The 19183-nt window shown below is 35.7% G+C and overlaps 1 protein-coding gene across 6 annotated transcripts in view; it reads right to left on the bottom strand.

Annotated features, from left to right (window-relative positions):
• Positions 1-19183, bottom strand: part of FCHO2 (FCH and mu domain containing endocytic adaptor 2) — a 118769-nt gene that overhangs the window by 13205 nt on the left and 86381 nt on the right. For 4 of the 6 annotated variants that reach the window (XM_059175212.1, XM_059175214.1, XM_059175215.1 and 1 more), the window contains 5 exons: positions 17165-17280; positions 12447-12576; positions 7735-7846; positions 4051-4206; positions 3579-3711 (listed from right to left, as the gene is read on the bottom strand). In XM_059175212.1, coding sequence (XP_059031195.1) covers positions 3579-3711; positions 4051-4206; positions 7735-7846; positions 12447-12576; positions 17165-17280 — 647 coding nt within the window. The remainder of the gene's footprint in view (positions 1-3578; positions 3712-4050; positions 4207-7734; positions 7847-12446; positions 12577-17164; positions 17281-19183) is intronic. The other 2 variants (XM_059175213.1, XM_059175216.1) reach the window with 1 other exon arrangement.

Here is a 19183-nt window from a genome sequence, read left to right as displayed (position 1 = left end):
GTGAATGGGATTGCTTTCATACTTTTGTTGTCCTGATAGTTCACTACTGCTGCACAAAAATAGAAAAGATTTCTGTATATGGATTTTGTAGCCTGCAACTCTACTTAATTTATTAGTTCTCAGTTTCTTTGGTGAGGGTTTTCTACATATTGCATTATCTGTACTGACAATTTTACTACTTCTTTTCCAATTTGGAAGCATTTTTACTTCTTTTTCTTGCCTAACTGCTCTGGCTGGGACTTAAAATACTATATTGAAGGGGCACCTGGGTGGCTCAGTGGTTTAAAGCCTCTGCCTTCGGCTCAGATCATGATCTCAGGGTCCTGGGATCGAGCCCCGCATCGGGCTCTCTGCTCTGCGGGAAGCCTGCTTCCTCCTCTCTCTCTCTCTGCCTACTTGTGATCTCTGTCTGCCAAATAAATAAAATCTTTTTTAAAAAAATACCATATTGACTTAAACTGTTGAGAGCAGGCATCCTTCTCATCATCCTGATCTTAGCTGATAGCTTTTCCCCACTGCGTATGTTAACTGTGGGTTTGTCACATATGGACTTTATTCTGTTGAGATACATTTCCTCTATATTCAGTTTGTTTGGAGTTTTTAATCTTAAGTGGATGTTGTATTTTGTCAAAATGGTTTTCTTGCATCTACTGAGATGATGATAATCTTATATTTCAATATGTTGGTTGATTTGTCAAAGTTGAATCATCACTTTGGTTATCTCCAGAATAAATCCCACTTGAGTGTGGTGTATGATCCTTTTAAGGTACTGCTGAATTTGGTTTGCTGACAAGTTAGCTGTCAATTTCGCCATCTAGGTTCAGCAGCAATATTGGCCTATAGTTTTCTTTTCTTGTGGTATCTTTGTCTGGCTTTGGTATCAGTGTTGGCCTGATAATATGGAATTACTGCTTTTTTTCCAGGGATGGGGGGTGACAGTTTGATAAGGATCACTATTCTTCTTTGAATGTTTGACAGAATTCACCAATGAGGCAGTATAGTCCTAGACTTTTGTTGCTGGCAGCTTTTTGATTACTGATACAGTCTTTTTACTATAACTGGTCTACTGAGATTTTTCTGCTTCATCAGGATTCAGTCTTACAAGGCTGTATGTTTCTAAAAATTAATCTGTTGCTTCTATCTGTTGTGCAATTTTTTGGCACAAAATTGTTCACAATGGTCTCTCATGACTCTTCGTATTTCTGTAGTTATCAGCTATAAGGTCTCCTCTTTTATTTCTGATCTTCTTTGAGCCATCTCTCCTTTTTTTCTTGGTGAGTCTAACTACAAGTTTATCAAGTTTATCTTTTAAAAGAACAAGATTAGGAGCGCCTGAGTGGCTCAGTGGGTTAAGCCTCTGCCTTCAGCTCAGGTCATGATCTCAGGGTCCTGGGATCTAGTCCCACATCAGGCTCTCTGCTCAGCAGGGAGCCTGCTTCCCCCCCACCCCCACTCTCTCTCTCTCTCTCTCTGCCTACTTGTGATCTCTGTCAGATAAATAAATAAAATTAAAATCTTTTTTAAAAAAAGAAAGAGCTAGCTCTTCTATTGTCTTTTTCATCTGTATTTCATTTCTGCTCTTTGTTGCTTCAGTCACTCCACTAACTTTGGGCTTCATTTTCTAGTTCTCTGATGTGTGAAGTTAGTGTATTTGAAACTTTTGTTTCCCTGGTAAGCATTTGTTGATATGAACTTCCTTCTTAGAACTACTTTGGATGCATTCAATAAATTTCTGTGTTTTATTTCCAATTTTGTTTGTCTTGAGAGAATTTTTAATTTCTCTTTTGATTTATTCATTGACCCAATGGTTGTTCTGTAGCATATTATTTTTCCTTAATTTTTGGAAAGATTTTATTATGTATTTGAGAAAGCACATATGAGCAGGGGGAGAAGCAGAGGAAGAGGGATAATCAGGCTCCCCACTGAACAGGGAGTCTGATGCAGAGCTCAATTCAAGGACCCTGGGATCATGACCTGAGCCAAAGGCAGATGCTTAACCAACAGAGCCACCCAGGTGCCCCTACAGCATACTGTTTAAACTCCACATATTTGTGAATTTTCCAGTTTTCTTCCTGTAACAGATTTCTAGTTACATATCATATTGTGGTCAAAAAAGATCCTTGATAAGATTTCAATCTTTTTAAATTTATTAAGACTTGTTTTGTGGCCTAACCTATGATCTGTCCTGGAGAATGTTCCCTGTGCACTTGAGAAAAATGTATATTCTGGCTTTTGGATGGAAAGCTCTGCATATAGCTTTTAAGTTCATCCCCTCTAACATATCATTTAAGAACAAGGTTTCCTTATTGATATCTTGTTTAGATGTTGTAAGCAGGGTATTAAATTCCCTTATCATACTGCTATCAATTTCTACCTTTAGGTCTCCTAATATATGCTTATATATTCAGGTGCTTCAATGTTGGGTACATAAATATTTGCAAATACTACATCGTATTGGTGGACTGACACCTTTATCACTATGTAATGTCCTTCTTTGTCTCTTAATTCCTCTTATTTTAGATCCATTTTGTCTACTAACCTACCCCACCTTTCTTTTGGTTTCTATTTGCAAGGAACTTCTCTTTAAATCCTTTAACTTTGGCTTTAAAAATGAAGTAAGTCTCTTAAAGGCAGCATACAGATGGTTCTATTATTTTTTTAATTCATTCAGCTATTCTGTCTTCTGATTGAAGAATTTAAGATTATTTACAGATTACTGATAGGTGTGTACTTATGGGCATGTTGTCAACTGTTTCCTGGCTGCTTCTGTAGTTTGTCTCTGTTTCTTCTTTTGTGCTCTTCCTCTGTGGTTTGAGGACTTTATTTAATAGCATGCTTAAATTCCTTTCTCATACTTCGTGTATCTACTGTAGGTTTTTGCTTTGTAGTTACCAGAGGGCTTACAGGTAACAACCTATATTTATAACTATTTTCAGAACCACTGAAGTTTGAAGATAATCTACCGCACTACCTTATTTTTAGTTCCCCTCCACCGACATTTGATGTTTCTGAATGTTACATTTTATCTTTACCTAGTGATTCCTCAACTAATTATTGTATACTTATTTTTACTACTTCTGGCTTTTAATCTTCATGCTACCTTTAAAAGTAGTTTATCCACTACATCTTACCACATATGCTTACCTTTACCAGTGAGATTTATACTTTCATTTGTTTTCTTATTAATTAGTCCCCTTTCTTTTCAGCTTAAAAAAAGTCCTTTTAGGGGGAACCTGGGTGGCTCAGAGGGTTAATTCTCTGCCTTCAGCTCAGGTCATGGTCTCAGGGTCCTGGAATAGAGCCCTGCATTGGGCTCTCTGCTCAGCAGGGAACCTGCTTCCCTCCCCCCTCTCTCTCCGCCTGCCTCTCTGCCTGGTAATGATCTCCGTCTGTCAAATAAATTTTTAAAAAATCTTAAAAAAAAAAAAAAAAAAAAGATGCAAGCTTTAAAAAAAAAAAGTTAAGGAAATATTCTTGAATTTCTAGAATAAATCTCATTTGGCAATGACCTATTACTCATTTAATCTGTGAAATTCTATTATTTTAATTTAGGACTTTTGTAAGGATAAGACACTCACCTGATACTTTAATACGTCTACATTATAGTAAGAAGCAGCTGGATTTTGCTCTGATAGCTTCTTGAGGTAGACAGTAACAGCTTGCATGTTCATCCAAAAATCTTTTGTGTTAGAATCACACTGTGATGGATCACTGTATGCATAAGAAATATTTTTGTTATTTTATCCGACTTGGCTTTATCCTTTGCTTCTGTATTGTCATTTGGTGACCTGGGGAAGACTAGTAGGAATAACCCAAAAGGGGGGATGATGGAAAACTAAAGTTAGGGGGATAAAGAATAGAACGCAGCAGTGCCTGAACACTGAGATAATAATGGACAGGAGAGAAGGATTTAACAACTACCACCACCACCACCACCCAAAACACAAAAGCAACAGCAGGCTGTGTTGTCACGCAACTCAATTATTATTGTTTCAATAAAGAAGGAAAAGTTTTACAGAAATTTCACCCTCAAAACAAAAGTACACAAACCTGAACACAAGTTGTGCATTTGGAAGAATTTGCTCTAGCCTGCTGATATTTTTCACCCTGAAGCACAGCACAGCTGGAGATGGATTGCTAGTGAAGACTTTAATAATTCCACTTGGGAATGATATTGTCATGTCACCAGTGATCTTCACAATACACCTGAAATTAGGGAGTTGGAAAATTTCAAGTGGTGTATATAGGTGTTATTTTTTTTTTTAAAGAATTTATTTATTTGACAGAGAGTGAGAGAAGGAGAGAGATCACAAGTGGGGGGAGCAGCAGAGGGAGAGGGGTAAGCAGGCTCCCCACTGAGCAGGGAGCCTGATGCGGGACTCGATCCCAGGATCCTGAGATCATGACCCAAGCCGAAGGCAGAGGCTTAACCCACTGAGCCACCCAGGTGCCCCTATAAGGTGTTTTAATAACCATTTAAAACATGCTTGGTTTAAGAAGGACACATAAAAAAAGCTGTCATAATTATGAATGATGAATTATGGATTATTTTTTCAATTTAATTATTTAAAAAAAGATTTTGTGTGAAATGGCAAATGCACATATCATCGTCTTTGCTTAGACTTAAACTCCAAACACAAATGCAAGCATAAAGCTCATATTCCTCCACTTGTTTGTGGAAACATTCCCCTGGCTGTCCTATAAAGACACTCCTTCCCTCACACCATCTCCACTTGCAGCTCTTCTTCCCTGAAAACCCCAGAGTCCTGGGCCTGACAGTGGCAGTGGGAGAGGTCTTCCTTGCTTCTCACTGTCCCTTCCAACTCTCTGTTCCTACTTCCTTCCTAAAAATCTCTAGCCCCCTTTGTAACCCACACCATCAAACTATACTACTTGGTATTCCATCCCTTTCAAGTTACCTTCAATATTTTCTTTCATTTCTCTGAAAATTTTAGCTCTTGACCCACTGTCAAGTCTGTGTCTGCACCACTATTATCATAATTTGTAGCCATTTTAACATCCACACAGATAATCCTCCTAATATTTTGTTCACCTAGTTCTCAGCCCCTTACCTCCAATGATCCTATCTTCCAGCCTACCTCAGACACACCAAAGCCCCTCCACCATCTCAGTTTCAGTGTCCCCACTCCTCTAATGGCCACTTCCTCTTTTCCTGGCTCATTCTGTCTAGTACCACATCTCCCAGTCTCCAACCTCCTCAAGGCTTTCACAATCCACAGTTCCTATGGTATTTTCACCCATTCCTTCAAATCCTCATTTCCTTATCTCTTGGGATTTCCTGGTCCATCATTATGCAATGCTACCTCATCTCATATCTTCTTTCTCCTCCAACATGCAGTATTCCTTCCCCCAAAGTCACAGTCATTGACTTCAAATTATACTGAGGAAATAAAGTCAGGAAAGAACTTACAGCCTCAAAACTGAACTCCTATTAGACTCTGTATTCATATCTTCCCTCTTGTTTCAACAGATGACCAGTCAATGCACTTAAGGCCAATTTCACTGCTTCTGCATACAGCTCATCTCCTTCCACATATCAAAGGACTTTACTCATAGAATTGTACCTTTTCCTGAAAGTTCAAATTTTTCCAAAAATAATGATCTTTCCAATTAGTGTACAGACATACTAAAATGTATCTCTAAAAAACAAACTAAAATGAATAAAAACTGTCTTTGATTCTATCATTTCTCCACTGTTACCACTTCACCTCTCTCCTTCCACTTGGAACAAAACATCTTGAAAATTTTCTATACTTGCTCTTTCCAAATATAGCCATATTTGCATCATCTCCTTCTCCTAAACTTCCTCCAAGCATGCTTTCATCTCCAACACTCAACTAAAATCATTGGTAAATGTCACCAACGATCTCCAGAATGTCAAAATCCATTTTTCCTGACGTATCATCAGCATCAGTTACAGCTGCACACCATCCTTCATGAAAGGGTTTTATTCAATTCATTTCTGGGACACTGCTCTACTGGTTCTCTCACCTCTCCTGCTGCATGCTGTATCAAATTCCTTTACCAAATCATTGTCATCTTCCTGTTTTCAAAGCACTGAAGGGAGTGAGAGTTCTCATGAGATCTCTTCTCTATTCCCTGAGGCCTGTGGCTTTCAGGATTACATACAAATTAATGACTTAAGACCTATTCCCTGAACTCCAGAATCACATATTTAGTTGTCTTACTAAGTACTTCAAACCTACCAATCTCCTCCTTTAGCAAATCTCGACAGCCCTTGTTTTCAAAAGGAATTCAATATCGTACTATCATTCATGATCTCCTCAGCTAATAACCTTATATACACCACCATCATCTCTCACTTGGACTGCTGCAGTTAATCTTCTCTGTTTGAACTCTGGCTCCTTCTAGTATATTCCTTATATGGCAGCCAGAGTGCTCCTTCAAAAAGCTAGGCAACCTCATCACTTCTCTATCAAAAGCCTTCACTGGCTTCTGACCTTGCTCAAAATAAACTCCAAACTCTTCACCATGGTCTATAATTCCCAACCTGATCTGGTCCCTCTAAGGACTTATCTTTGACTACTCCCTTGCTAACTCCAACTTAGTGACATGATAATCTCTTTGCTGTTCATCAAATATGCCAAACATGCTTCTATCTCAGCCTTTTACACTCACTGGAATGCTCTTCCCTCACATATCTGCATGGTTTGCTCCACAATGTCTTTGAAACATCTCCTTAAATTTAGCATCAAAAAGGTTATCTTAAAAAAAAAAAAAGTAGCCCTCTACTGTAACTCTTGTCTCTTCCTACCCTAGTTTATTTTTCTTCATAGCACATATCAATACCATTCCCTTACATGTTGTTGTTCAACATATAATTATCCATCAAGTACTCAAGTGTGGAGGATACTTCACTAAAGAAAACAAAGTTCTACTCTAAAAGGTTTGTATTACCATAAGAGAAAACTAACAAGCTGCTTCTCACATGAGTGCTTACACATAGTAAGCACTCAAATATTTGATGAATGAATATATGTTGAATGAGTATGTTTATACACAAAAAGTAGGGGTGATCATTCACCAAAATCTTTTCTTAAAAGAAGGGGGTTAAACTGACTCCTTGACAATAGTCTTTAAAATGAGACATATAGGGGCACTTGGGTGGCTCAGTGGGTTAAGCCTCTGCCTTCCGCTCGAGTCGTGGTCCCAGGGTCCTGGGATCAAGCCCGCATCGGGCTCTCTGCTTGGCAGGGAGCCTGCTTCCCCGTCTCTCTCTGCCTGCTTGTAATCTCTCTCTCTGTCAAATAAATAAATAAAATCTTTAAAAAAAAAAGAGAGACATATATTCTAGGTCTCTCTGGCAAACGTAACATTTTACCAAAGATACACATTAAGCCAAGATTCAGAGTTCTATCCCCTTCTAGTCATCTGCCATCATCCTGCTCTACAGTTATGTCAAACAACAGATGGGTCATAATGGTCATAAACCCTGGGGAAGAATATAAATAAACTGGGGGGGGGGGAGCCATTACTACTGCTGATTATAGTGATTTTTTTGTTTGTTTTTTAAGAAAGACATTTGCTAAATGACTATATTTGATAGCAAAAAAGGCAGGTAAATAAGTAACAGAAAACTCTATTACAGAATCAAAATGTAACTCTGAAAATATACCAACCAGGCCCTCTCCCTACTAAATGCATGCGCACGCGCACACACACACACACATACACACACTTTTTAAAACTAACTTGGTGGGATCTGCTCCTTTAAAATAGGCATTAACAGATTCTGTAAGGGCAACTGCCACAGGTAAGGTGTCTTGATTTCCAAGGCTGACAGGGCTGGGACCTCGTGACACACCTAGAATACATACAATTCATTTGTTAAATCCTATAGAAAGACATTTATAAAATAACAAGACAGGTAAATTCATAATGTTAGCTTGTCACAAATGACTCTATTACTGGTTCCACTGATGGCCCATGTGTAAATCTGGAGGTTAAGAAATAGAGCACAGAACACATTGAAACAATACAGAGGACCAAAAAAAAAAAAACCCGGAAAACATGTCACACTGACTTCTTTTAAATGAAATGACACTGAACATTTTGTTAAGAAGTATCAGAAGGAAAATCCCTTCCCCTGAACAACTAAAATTAGTAAAACATTTCTTCACAACCCTTCAGATACTAAATTGTTTCCGGTTCTACCAATCACATACAGCAGGGCATTAAACTGGGTTTTTGTATTTTAGCTACTTCCATACATCAGCTATTTCTAAATGATATACTACTCATCATAATTCTTTTACTTCTTCTTTGTCTAATGCTTACATTTTATTTCCTTACCTTGACAAATGGGATTAATGATGTTACTTTTTTATAACATTCCTGATATAAAGTTTACTTACTTAGTTTATATACCTTTAAAGTCAACTCATATAAACATTATTTTCAAGTAAACAAATTTAATCTATACGTGTATTCAGGTTTGTTTTTTTTCTTTAACCTAAGTAAAGTTTCAGGTTTATTTTATAATAGGAAAATTCCTCAAAGTAGTTGATTGCCTTTCTGGACAAATGTACTCTTCCCATTCACACTTTACCACTACTGCTACTGATTTGCAAGTGGAGTATTTTATTTAATATACAATAAATGATGAAATTTCTTTAAAAAGAAAAAGCCAATAATACAGTTTATTCGGTTTTTCCCTTAAGAATGGGTATTATAGAGGGCACGGATTGCATGGAGCACTGGGTGTGGTGAAAAAATAATGAATACTGTTTTTCTGAAAATAAATAAATTGAAAAAAAAAAAGAATGAACAATCTAGGTCAACAGATGTCTCAGAAATTTGGATGTATGCTTTTGGTCTATAAATCTGTGTTACTTCTGAAACACCTAAAATACTAGTTCTGACAAAAATCAGTACTAACTCTCTGCCTCACAAGTGACACTGACATTCTACAAACAGATCTTTTGTTAGCTTTAACAGCTAAGAAGATTTGGTGGTATTTAATATTCTGAAGAATTACGCCTTAGAAAGTTCTTCATAGTTTAAAAAAAAAATAGCTCAGGGATGAAAAATAAGAACTGCTTCTAGGCCAATGGGAAAAGTACATGCCCCACCCCCCGACTGTTAAAGAAAGAAAAGAAAAACTTAATTTCATATAAAAATTAAAAACTGAGTAATATAAAAATTAATTACAACAGCTACTATTTACTAACTCTAACATGTGTCCAGCACTAAGCCAAGGTGGCATGAAAAAAAATGCTGCCTTTTGGAACCAAAAGTCGTTTTACAAAGCATGAGCATACTTGGTCAATGAGGGATGACTAGAAAGAGAAGAAATGGAAATGTCTAGAGAAATGATTAAGGCCCAGATCACATCATGGAGGAACTTTAATTTTATCTTTATGGCACTAAAAACCACTAAAAATGTTTAAGAGAAACATGGCTATATTTTTCATTTACTAAGATAACTCTGAACACAGAGTGGATCCTGGAATGAAGAGAAAAATGTATGTTGTCAGGGATTCAATTCTGGATCAGGTGAGAGATTATTAAATGAAAGATAAGGGGCTGATCAAGAGGCAGAAATTCCAGATATGTGCATAAGAAAATGCTGAGGGAAAAAAGAAGATTAAGATTAAGATTAATTCTATTAACTGAATACAACTATGCAAACAATAAACTTTTTAAAATATATATATATTGTTCTAAACTAGAGGGTCACCAGAAATTCAGAAAATTGTATTTTTTAGAGGAAGGTGAAAGCTATTATATTCTTTTTTACTAAACAAAACTATATTCTCAACTGTGAATTTAATCTTTTCCCTTAAACCACCTACAACAAATGGAGATTTACACAGTCATGGGTAACATTAATGTTGTTCCTACTTTGACAAAGAAAATCAAAAGAAACCTACATGTTATTATTTTCAATTATCCAATTTGGTCATATAAATTGAGAATTCTTGAAACAGTCCCTGTAAATTATAAGTCCATTACTGAAATACTGGCAAGTAGGAAAAAAAAGCACTGAATAGTAGGGAAAAAAAACCTCAAAATACACTTAACATCTTGGCATATCCCCTTTAGTACTTCAAATTCTTTTCCTTTATACTGCACATGCATAGTTCAAAAAAAATGTTTGCCATGGGACATATGTAACCAAGTCCTTCACAAAGCAATGAAGTCTAATTTATAAAGTACTATTCAGAATAAATCATTTCTTAGAAATAAATTCCTTGTATTCTTTAGAAGGATATCATGGGTTCTAATTTTGGAGTCATTGTTTTATATTTGAAAATGCACAGAGCTTATAAAATGGAAGTAAGAAGGATCTTCCTATAACAATCAATGGATAGTTTTGTGGAATTCCTTTCAGTTCAGGATTAAAAAACACTCCCAATTATTGGCTACCTTATACCTCACCTCACAATATGAATGGCTTTCCTAGGACAGCCTTTGCTCCGAGAGTTGAGGTATTACCATTTTTTAAACTGACATAGTTTTTTGGCTTCTTTTCTCATCACTTCTTCTATAGTTCTGACACCTTTAGCAGTAAGATTTATGGATGGTTCTTAATGTTGAGGAGGAAAGAAAAGCAAGCAGATGGAGGGCAATACAAAAACACTATAGGTTTTTAAAAGTGGGGAGCTGATATCAATAGATCTTGTACAGAAACTGGACATAATTAGTACAAAATAGAGAAAGTTAAACCTTAGAGTTATTCTTGACTTCTGAGACAGCATACATTGCTGAAAAAGGAAAAATGAGGTAACAAAGTATTTTAGATACACTTTAGGAACATTAGTCAACACATATGTTGCTTCTGATACAATACCTTGTGAAGTCTCACAGTGCTTTTCAATTTCAGAGAGTGTCCCAATCAAATTATCATCTTCTATCACATTTAAATACAAAATATTGCAGGAAAAGAAAATATTTTCAAGAAGAATCAAAACCTTAAACAGAGCTGAATAAGCATTGTAATAAAAAAAAAAGGCTACTTTTATGGTAGATTTAAAGTGCCTTGTTTGTACAAAATCCACATTACATCCCACCTGTCAGTGTAATAGCTATCACCTACCTGTGGTTTTCCTATTGCTGGCACGGGGCCAAACTAAAAACAAATATGTACCTACTCAATCAAAATAATTTCCATCACAAATTGAAATCCTTCTAAATAACCCAGAGAAAATGGAGAACTAAACCAAATTTTGGTTACCCAGACCACCTAACTTTTAAAGGACCCATCTATGTTTTTTTTATGACTAAAACAGTCTGCAAAAACCCAAATTAATAAAAACATATATACAAAGAAAATAAATGAGGAAAGTGCTCAATACAGCAAAAAGAAAAACTTACTAGATGTACTCTACTTGAAGGTAAAAGAGAGGAAAAATTATATGCTCATAAAGGTATATAAAATAGGATGGTAATATCATGTTTGGACATGTAAAAATCCAAGTAACTTTTAATCTTCCATTAGCCTATATTATGTCATTTTTACAATGGCCACACTTAGAAAATGCACTTCTCTCCTTTCTGAGTTTTAACAAATCAAATTAGATATAATTAAATCTGCTTAAAATAGGGCTATTCTCAAACTTAGCATGCATCACAATCACCTGGAAGGCCCATTCAAAAACTGCTAGCCCCACACCAGTCTGGGATTGAAAAGGTCTCTGTCTCTAGTAAAGTTTCCAGGTGATGCAGACAGATGGTGCAAGTACAAGGATCACCCTTTGAGAACGACTGAATTGTGCTGAGTTGCGTGCATCAGTGATTGGCAATATCAAAGATAGACTCATTACTACTTACAAGCAGCAGTAGGGACTATTCTAATTTTGATAGGAAGCTGTCACTCCAATAACAGCAGCTTTAAGTGGCTTTTTGCTTTATTAACAGTGGTCAAGAAAACAATAAGAATTTGTAGATAAAAACAGCTAGAAGTGAAGACAGAAAAATGTCTTGAGCAAAATCTAGATGTAATATAATACTAGATTTATTTGGTGGGATCTAGGTTTATACGCCTGTACTCTTAACATCCACTACTTTTAGATCTTCATGATTTAAATTCTTGTAGAAATAACTGCAAGCACAAAACTCCTTTCTTAAGTTGAATCACTATTAAAATTAAAACTGAGGAATGCCAGTATCACTTCATATGAGAAAGGACTGCATTATATTTTGCCTTCAACTATTTGTATTGGTCAGTAGTTTATAATACTCTTAGTGCTTTAAAAAAAAAAAAAAAAAAAAAGGCCTCCTACTCAAATAATAGAAACCGCGTAACAGAAAAGGAAAATGTGGTTAGTCTGATAATGCCAGCTGTGTTTCCAAAAAATCAAAATTTGTAATGTTAATGATTCATCAGCTCATTAAAAAACAAAATTCAGCCTGACCATTCTGGGAGTGCTGACTATCACAAGTAATCTCTGATAATCACTTACCTACTGTTGGAGTGTTGGTAGCACTTAATGAAGCTGAAGATGAGATAGAGGAAGAACTCTCTGCCCGGGCTAAAGGAGCTGCAGGAGGTGGGCTGGTATTGGAAGTTATAGGTGGGCTGAATGGCCTGGGCTTAAAAACAAAAAGTTATTTACCAAAATCCTAAAACAGTTCTTCCTTATAAGAAAAGATTTATAGGTATCAGGTAAAATTAAGTTTAATATACTCAACCAAATTTATTGTTTCTTATAACTAAAAACAAATGCCATAGGTCAAATCATTTTCAAGAGGAGATTAAAGGCAGAGAAGTCTATTTTAAAATAATGCTGTTGAGAGAACCTTTATACATAGAATATTTTCTCCATTTCAAAAGTATGTTTAAGACAGATTCTCAGAAGTTAAACTTCTGTTTAACAGTTTAAACAGTATGAAGGCTTTTCATACATACTGCCAAACTGCTTCCCAAAAGGATTATTCACTTTAATGCCTATAAATGTAAGAGAGTATTTCTTTGTACCCTTGTCAGTAATGAATGGATGAGACTTAGAAGAAAGAAAAAAAAAATTTTTAATTGATAAAAAATAAGATTGGCATTTTGCGCCTTTTATAGTTGTCTTTGCTAGCTTCCTCTGATTTAGTTTCAGGAGGGCTTAGTATAACCTGAGCTTTCACTAATCCTTTATTTTCTGCAAACCCTAAATCTTGTTTGCCCTTTGCTTTTGGTTTTTACATATATGCCCATTTTCCCTTTATAATTCCTTGTAATGTTTCTTTATTGAGACAGTTTACCCCATAAAAGAGGTTTGAGAAAATCTTAATTCTACTGCCTTCCCACTCTTCTAAACATAAAAACAAATACAAAAAATAGAACTTCAGTTCATTTCTTTTACCTGGAGAAATGGGTTTTTCCATTTCACATTCCTAAGTGTTCCAATAATAGATGAGCAACACTTCCTCAGGGATTTCATTTTTTAAAATAAGGCATATTTTCCTTATTTAAAAATAACCTTTTCCTCGGGCACCTGGGTGGCTTAGTGTGTTAAAAATAACCTTTTCCTGCTTGTAAAAGTATTAAGTGAAAACAGTACTTCTCTAGTGCCTACTACGTGTCAGGTCATGGGTTATGAACTACGTACAAAGCAATGAACAGATACTGTTCCTGTCCTCAATTGACTGAAGGACATGAAAAACAAATGGCAAAAACAAAACCCTTTATAAGCATTCACACATTGAAACTGGTGAACTCTTGATTCTATGAATATACACTTACAGATACACACTTAAATAAAAATAAGATACCATCCAAACTGTTCTATACTAAGTAAACCCCTACTCCCACAAATAACTATTTTCAACTATTGGTTCCAGAGAATGGCTTTCTGAGGATCTGATAATGATGAATAATAGACTGAAAAAATATAGTAAGGTTGAAACTGCAGCTCCCTATGTATACAGATGGAAGTAGTGCATGGCACAAGGCCAAACACATAATAATTCAAAGCTAATTTAAAACCTGCAAGCATGGGCGCCTGGGTGGCTCAGTGGTTGGGCCGCTGCCTTCGGCTCAGGTCATGATCTCAGGGTCCTGGGATCGAGTCCCGCATCGGGCTCTCTGCTCAGCAGGGAGCCTGCTTCCTCCTCTCTCTCTCTCTGCCTGCCTCTCTGCCTACTTGTGATTTCTCTCTGTCAAATAAATAAATAAATAAATCTTTAAAAAAAAAAATAAAATAAAATAAAATAAAACCTGCAAGCTTAGAAAAAAGACTTGATCAACTACTGTGGGGGAAATTTCTCCTGTAGCAACATGGCCTCATGACCAATGTCATGTCACTACATTTTTATAATTTACAATTTAGAATGTGTACTTTGTAATTTTTTAGGAAAAGACAAAAACATACCCATTTTTTCAAGTGGTTTATGGCACTGTCCAGTACAGTAGCCACTAGCACTTGAAATGTGGCTAATCCAAATGTGGGGTGAGCTTTAAGTATAAAATACACAGATTTTGAAGACTTAGCACACACAAACAGAAAAGATATTCTCACTCTTTATACTGATTACATTATAAATTGATTTTTTTGTTAAATGTGATGAGTAAATAAAAAGTTAATTTCACTGTTTTTCCTTTTTTAATGTGGCTACTATGAAACTTTATATGTATTACTGCATGGTATTTCTATTGAATACCATTACTTAAGAACAGCAGTTCTTAAACCCAAACATGCATCAGAATCACTTGGACGGCCACTTGACAAAATTTCTGATGTGTCTGGGGTAGAGCCAAAGAAACTACATTTTTACCAAGATCCTCAGTGATGGTAATGCTGCTGCTAGTCTGGAGAACAAACTTTGAAAACAACTGCTCTAGAACAATGAGGCATTCACTATAGGAATGTGAAAGGGTGTGATTATAGACCCTGTGAACATTTAGTCTCCTCCAGAAAAGTGCACATACAAGAATGCAAGGAAAAGAGCACTCTGATGTACAGCTGAAGAGAATTCAAATCAGCATAACCTTCCTGGTGGTCAAGACAGCAATAAAAATCATCAAGAGTCTTAAAAATGTGTCTTTAGTCCATGAATTTTACCTTGATTTTTTTTTACTAAGTTAATCATGTCTGCAAAGAAGTAAATAAAAGGATATTCATTAAGACATTGTTTATAATGAAATCATTAAGACAACACTGAATAATGAAAATTTACATATAAACTAAATGTCAAATAATCACATCTCTAAAAACCTTTGAAAGTTTAATGCTGACAGTGGTATTACAAGATAGAGCATTTATGCTCTGCAGCTGTTTCAAAAGGTGCTCCTTGAAGCCCTCAGAGGATGGTTTCTAGAAGGTTTGCCAGGCTACTGCAGGGAGTAAAGGGTGAAAGATTTGAGTATGAAAGTCCCATTTTTATTTACTTAATAGATTTGCAACTCAAAAGATCATTTGACAAAGGATTCTTGAAAGAAGAATCTCAAACTTCTTGAAAGAAGTTTGAAATCTATGGAATAATTCATGAAATAGAAAGGTATCCCCCAAATATTTTCAAGTGAAGAGTAAAAAAACAAGTAAGGTATGACCTTTGATTTATCATTCACAGTAACTTTGAGCAATTATTCGCACTCCATAAAGTTGTGTTTTACATAGAGTAACTCATTTAAGTTTCACACCACCTATTTTCTTTATACCTATTTACCCTTAAGGAAACAAACTCCAAATATATAATTTGGCTAATGCTGCTCAAGTAATTAGTCACTAATAAGCTTGCATTTTTAACAACTATGTTTTACTGTGAATGAATAAATACTTAAGCATTCAAAAATTAATGAAAGGTATATATAAAAAGTTTAACTGGGTATCTTTGGGTCATGAAATATGGAAGGGAATTTAACTTTCTGTTTTTTCTCTAATTCCCAAATTTTACATGACCTCTTACAATCAGGAAAAAAATCCCATGCTAATAAGAGCTAGTCATTTTTATATTGCTCAAATAATCATCTCCTTGGCAGCCTGTACCTAGAGTCTTTGAGTTCATTCCCTGAAGTCTGTTCGTTAAGATAAGTGGAGGAAGATGTCACCCTTTCAACACTTGGTGCTCCAGTCTTTTCATTTATTCATGAAACAGTATCTCACTATGTGACAAGCATTATGCAAAGTATGAGATTGGCTAAGGTATAGTCTGGTGAAGGGAATATACAAGGAAAGAATATATAACATAGTTTGTACGCTAAAAGAAATTTGAGCAAAGTATATGGGTATAAGGAAGAGAATGATTACATCTACTTGGGGGGAAAGGGCTTTAGCTAGATGATATTTAGCTGGATCTTAAAAAAAAAAGAGAGAGAGACCAGTTTCCTACATAGACAACTGAAGGACATTTCAGTAAAGGGAGCAAAATAAGACATGGGTGCATAAAAGAACATGATGTGTTTGGGGAACACTGGAAAGTTTCAAAGGGCTGGAGCACAGGTTGCAAAGAGGAGAAAGCTGGGCAGTTAGGTAAGAACGTAAGTTGTTGAGGCCACTCGATAAAAAGGTTTGTACATTCAGCTAAAACATTCAACGATATGGATTATGGAGAACCACTGGAAATGTCTATCTGGGGAAAAGGAAGGTTAAGCTTGACTTTTAGAAATGTAATACTGGCAATCAGTGTAAAACATTAAGTAAAGCAGAAGAGATGAGAGGCAAGAAGACTGGTTTGGGAGCAGCTCACTCTGAATATTACTTGTAGATCTCCTTTAATTATCTGACAACTTTTGTAGGCTGATGCTTTTTTCTAGAAGCAACATGTACTTTGACAAGTCAATTAAGTGACCTGAACAAACACTAGTTTCTTTATGTATAAAACAAAGCTGCCAATATACTTCTAAGTCCCAAGAACAGCCACCATTTCTTCCTTAGCATTTGACTTAAAGAAGAATTCTATGAGTATTGCTTCTTAAATGCGAAAGAATGGATACTGAATGGTATTTTTATTATATGCTTTCTCAGGAATCTCATTTCCTCCTGAACAATGTCTTACTCCATGCATATGATCACTGAGATAATATGAAGGAGTAAAGGAAATGTTGGCTGGAGAAACTTTTCTATAGTTCTCAAGACTCCAGTAGATAATTCCAAGTGCTTAACTGTAATGGGGCATATAGAAAAAATATTTGCATCTTACATCAAACAGTTATAATTTAAAAAAAAAAAAACAAAACAAAAAAACAAAAAACCACCTGAGTACATACTATTTCATTAATCCCACTGAGTTTGCCTGAAGTAAGCTTTGGTCTGGAAGCAGGCCTTGGAGGTGGGACAATGGTGCCTACAGAAAGAGGAGTTGTGGGCCGGGCTGGTAAGGGGAAAAAGAGAATTTGAAGAAAATCATTAGTATATAGCAATCCTTACATAAAGACATTCTATCATAGAGGAACTCTTAGAGGAGTCAAAGCTCATTTTCAGGAGTTTTTAAATACTTCTATAATTATAGATATTTGTTGAAATACTGGGAATCTAGCAAATAAGCTTTTCTTGAGCTAACAATATTCCTGGAAAACACACACACACACACACACACATACACACACACATTAACTGATCAGTTCATGTGTCACAGCAACTTATTCCTGTTTTAATTCTTTACACACATTAAAAAATAAAATCTGATGAATCTAGAGAGAATAAACCAACTGAAATCTAAGGTCTATAGTTTACTGCCAGTATATCTACTGACAGACAGTAATGTAAGACCAAGTCTTACTTGAAATAACACTTTCAAAGTAGTAACTTGAAGTCTAAATAAAACACTTACCTTAATTAAAAGTCACATTACAAGTTGAATTACATTGCAAAGTATCTGGTGATAATTAAAAGTATTAAAAATATCCTACTTATAAAAAAAATACCCCCAAATCACTACAGTTAATTTTTGGTAAGAAAACAGCTTATAGAACTCCTAAATAATAATGTTCACTGCTCCTAAATTCTACATAAATTAAATGTTCAGATTTTCAATGCCATCTGCAAGTTCTGCCACTTTATAAATCAGACATTAACCTGAGTATTCCTAATTAATGAAATTCAAATGTACATCATCAAAAGTCACAAATGTATTAGCATAAAACAAGAGTGAAGAATGGAAGCAAATTTAAATCATCTTTTTTCTTTTTTTTAAGATTTTGTCAGAGAGAAAGGGAGCAGCAGACAGAGGGAGAAGCAGGCTCCCTGCTGAGCAAGGAGCCCAAGGAGGGACTTGATCCCAGTACCCTGGGATCATGACCTGAGCCGAAGGCAGACATTGAACTGACTGAACCACATAGACATCCCTGTTTAAATCATCCCTCTGGTTCATTCTAAAAGGTGGGGCTGTAATTCAGACTGAAGAATATGGATGGGAAGAAATATAAACCATTACATTTAGTTTGCAGATGTGCAAAGTTAAAAATATATGAATTTTTTAAAAAAAGAATAAAAAAAAATATATGAATAGGCCTCAGTATAAATCCATGGAGAAACAAACTGAGGACCCATGGCCACTGATGAAGGAATGGAAGAAACAGGGAAAGACCTAAAGAAAAGAAAAAGGTAGTCATAGAGATAGGAAAGTCAAAGCATGAGGGGTATGGAATCCTTCAGAAAGCTTGTTCTACGAAGAGATAATAGATAAAAGCAAGGTTCAAACTGCTTGAAGGTAACAACATAAAGCTGCTAAGAAACCATGTGCAGATTCTAAGGCTGCTGCCTTCTTCCATTGAGCACCACTTCTTTCATGCTGCGCTCCTACTTTAAACAGTTCACTGGAAGAAATGTGCACCAACCTGAAAACCATAACATTTCCCTGTGCTATGACATACAGACTTTAAAGACAGGCCCATTATCAATGAAAATAGCACTGACAGATACTGGCAAATCGCCTATCCAAATGACATTCAGACGGACTCCAAACAAACTTAGCCTGGTAGAACTGTTAAGGTTCAGCTCTTTCAAATAATTACAATTTGCTTTTTCAAATTCCAAATACATGCTGGTTTCAAGTAAAGACTCAATTACTATACACTCAAACAAATCCGTGTGAGACACAGAGTTTCTGTTGCGCTCTTTCAAGTTCCTTAAGCTGAAGGAAGGGAAAGCAGTTGAACACCAGAAGCAACAAGAAAATTCAAACAAAACTGAATCTATGTAGCCAGAGAGTTTTCTTGTTTCAGGTTAATGTTATTTTAATCACTCAAAATTAGAAAAATGTAGTAATACAATTT

The sequence above is a fragment of the Mustela lutreola genome, chromosome 5, assembly GCF_030435805.1.
Source record: "Mustela lutreola isolate mMusLut2 chromosome 5, mMusLut2.pri, whole genome shotgun sequence".
In the NCBI taxonomy this organism is placed as follows: Eukaryota; Metazoa; Chordata; class Mammalia; order Carnivora; family Mustelidae; genus Mustela; species Mustela lutreola.
This window is presented reverse-complemented; position numbering and strand designations above follow the sequence as displayed.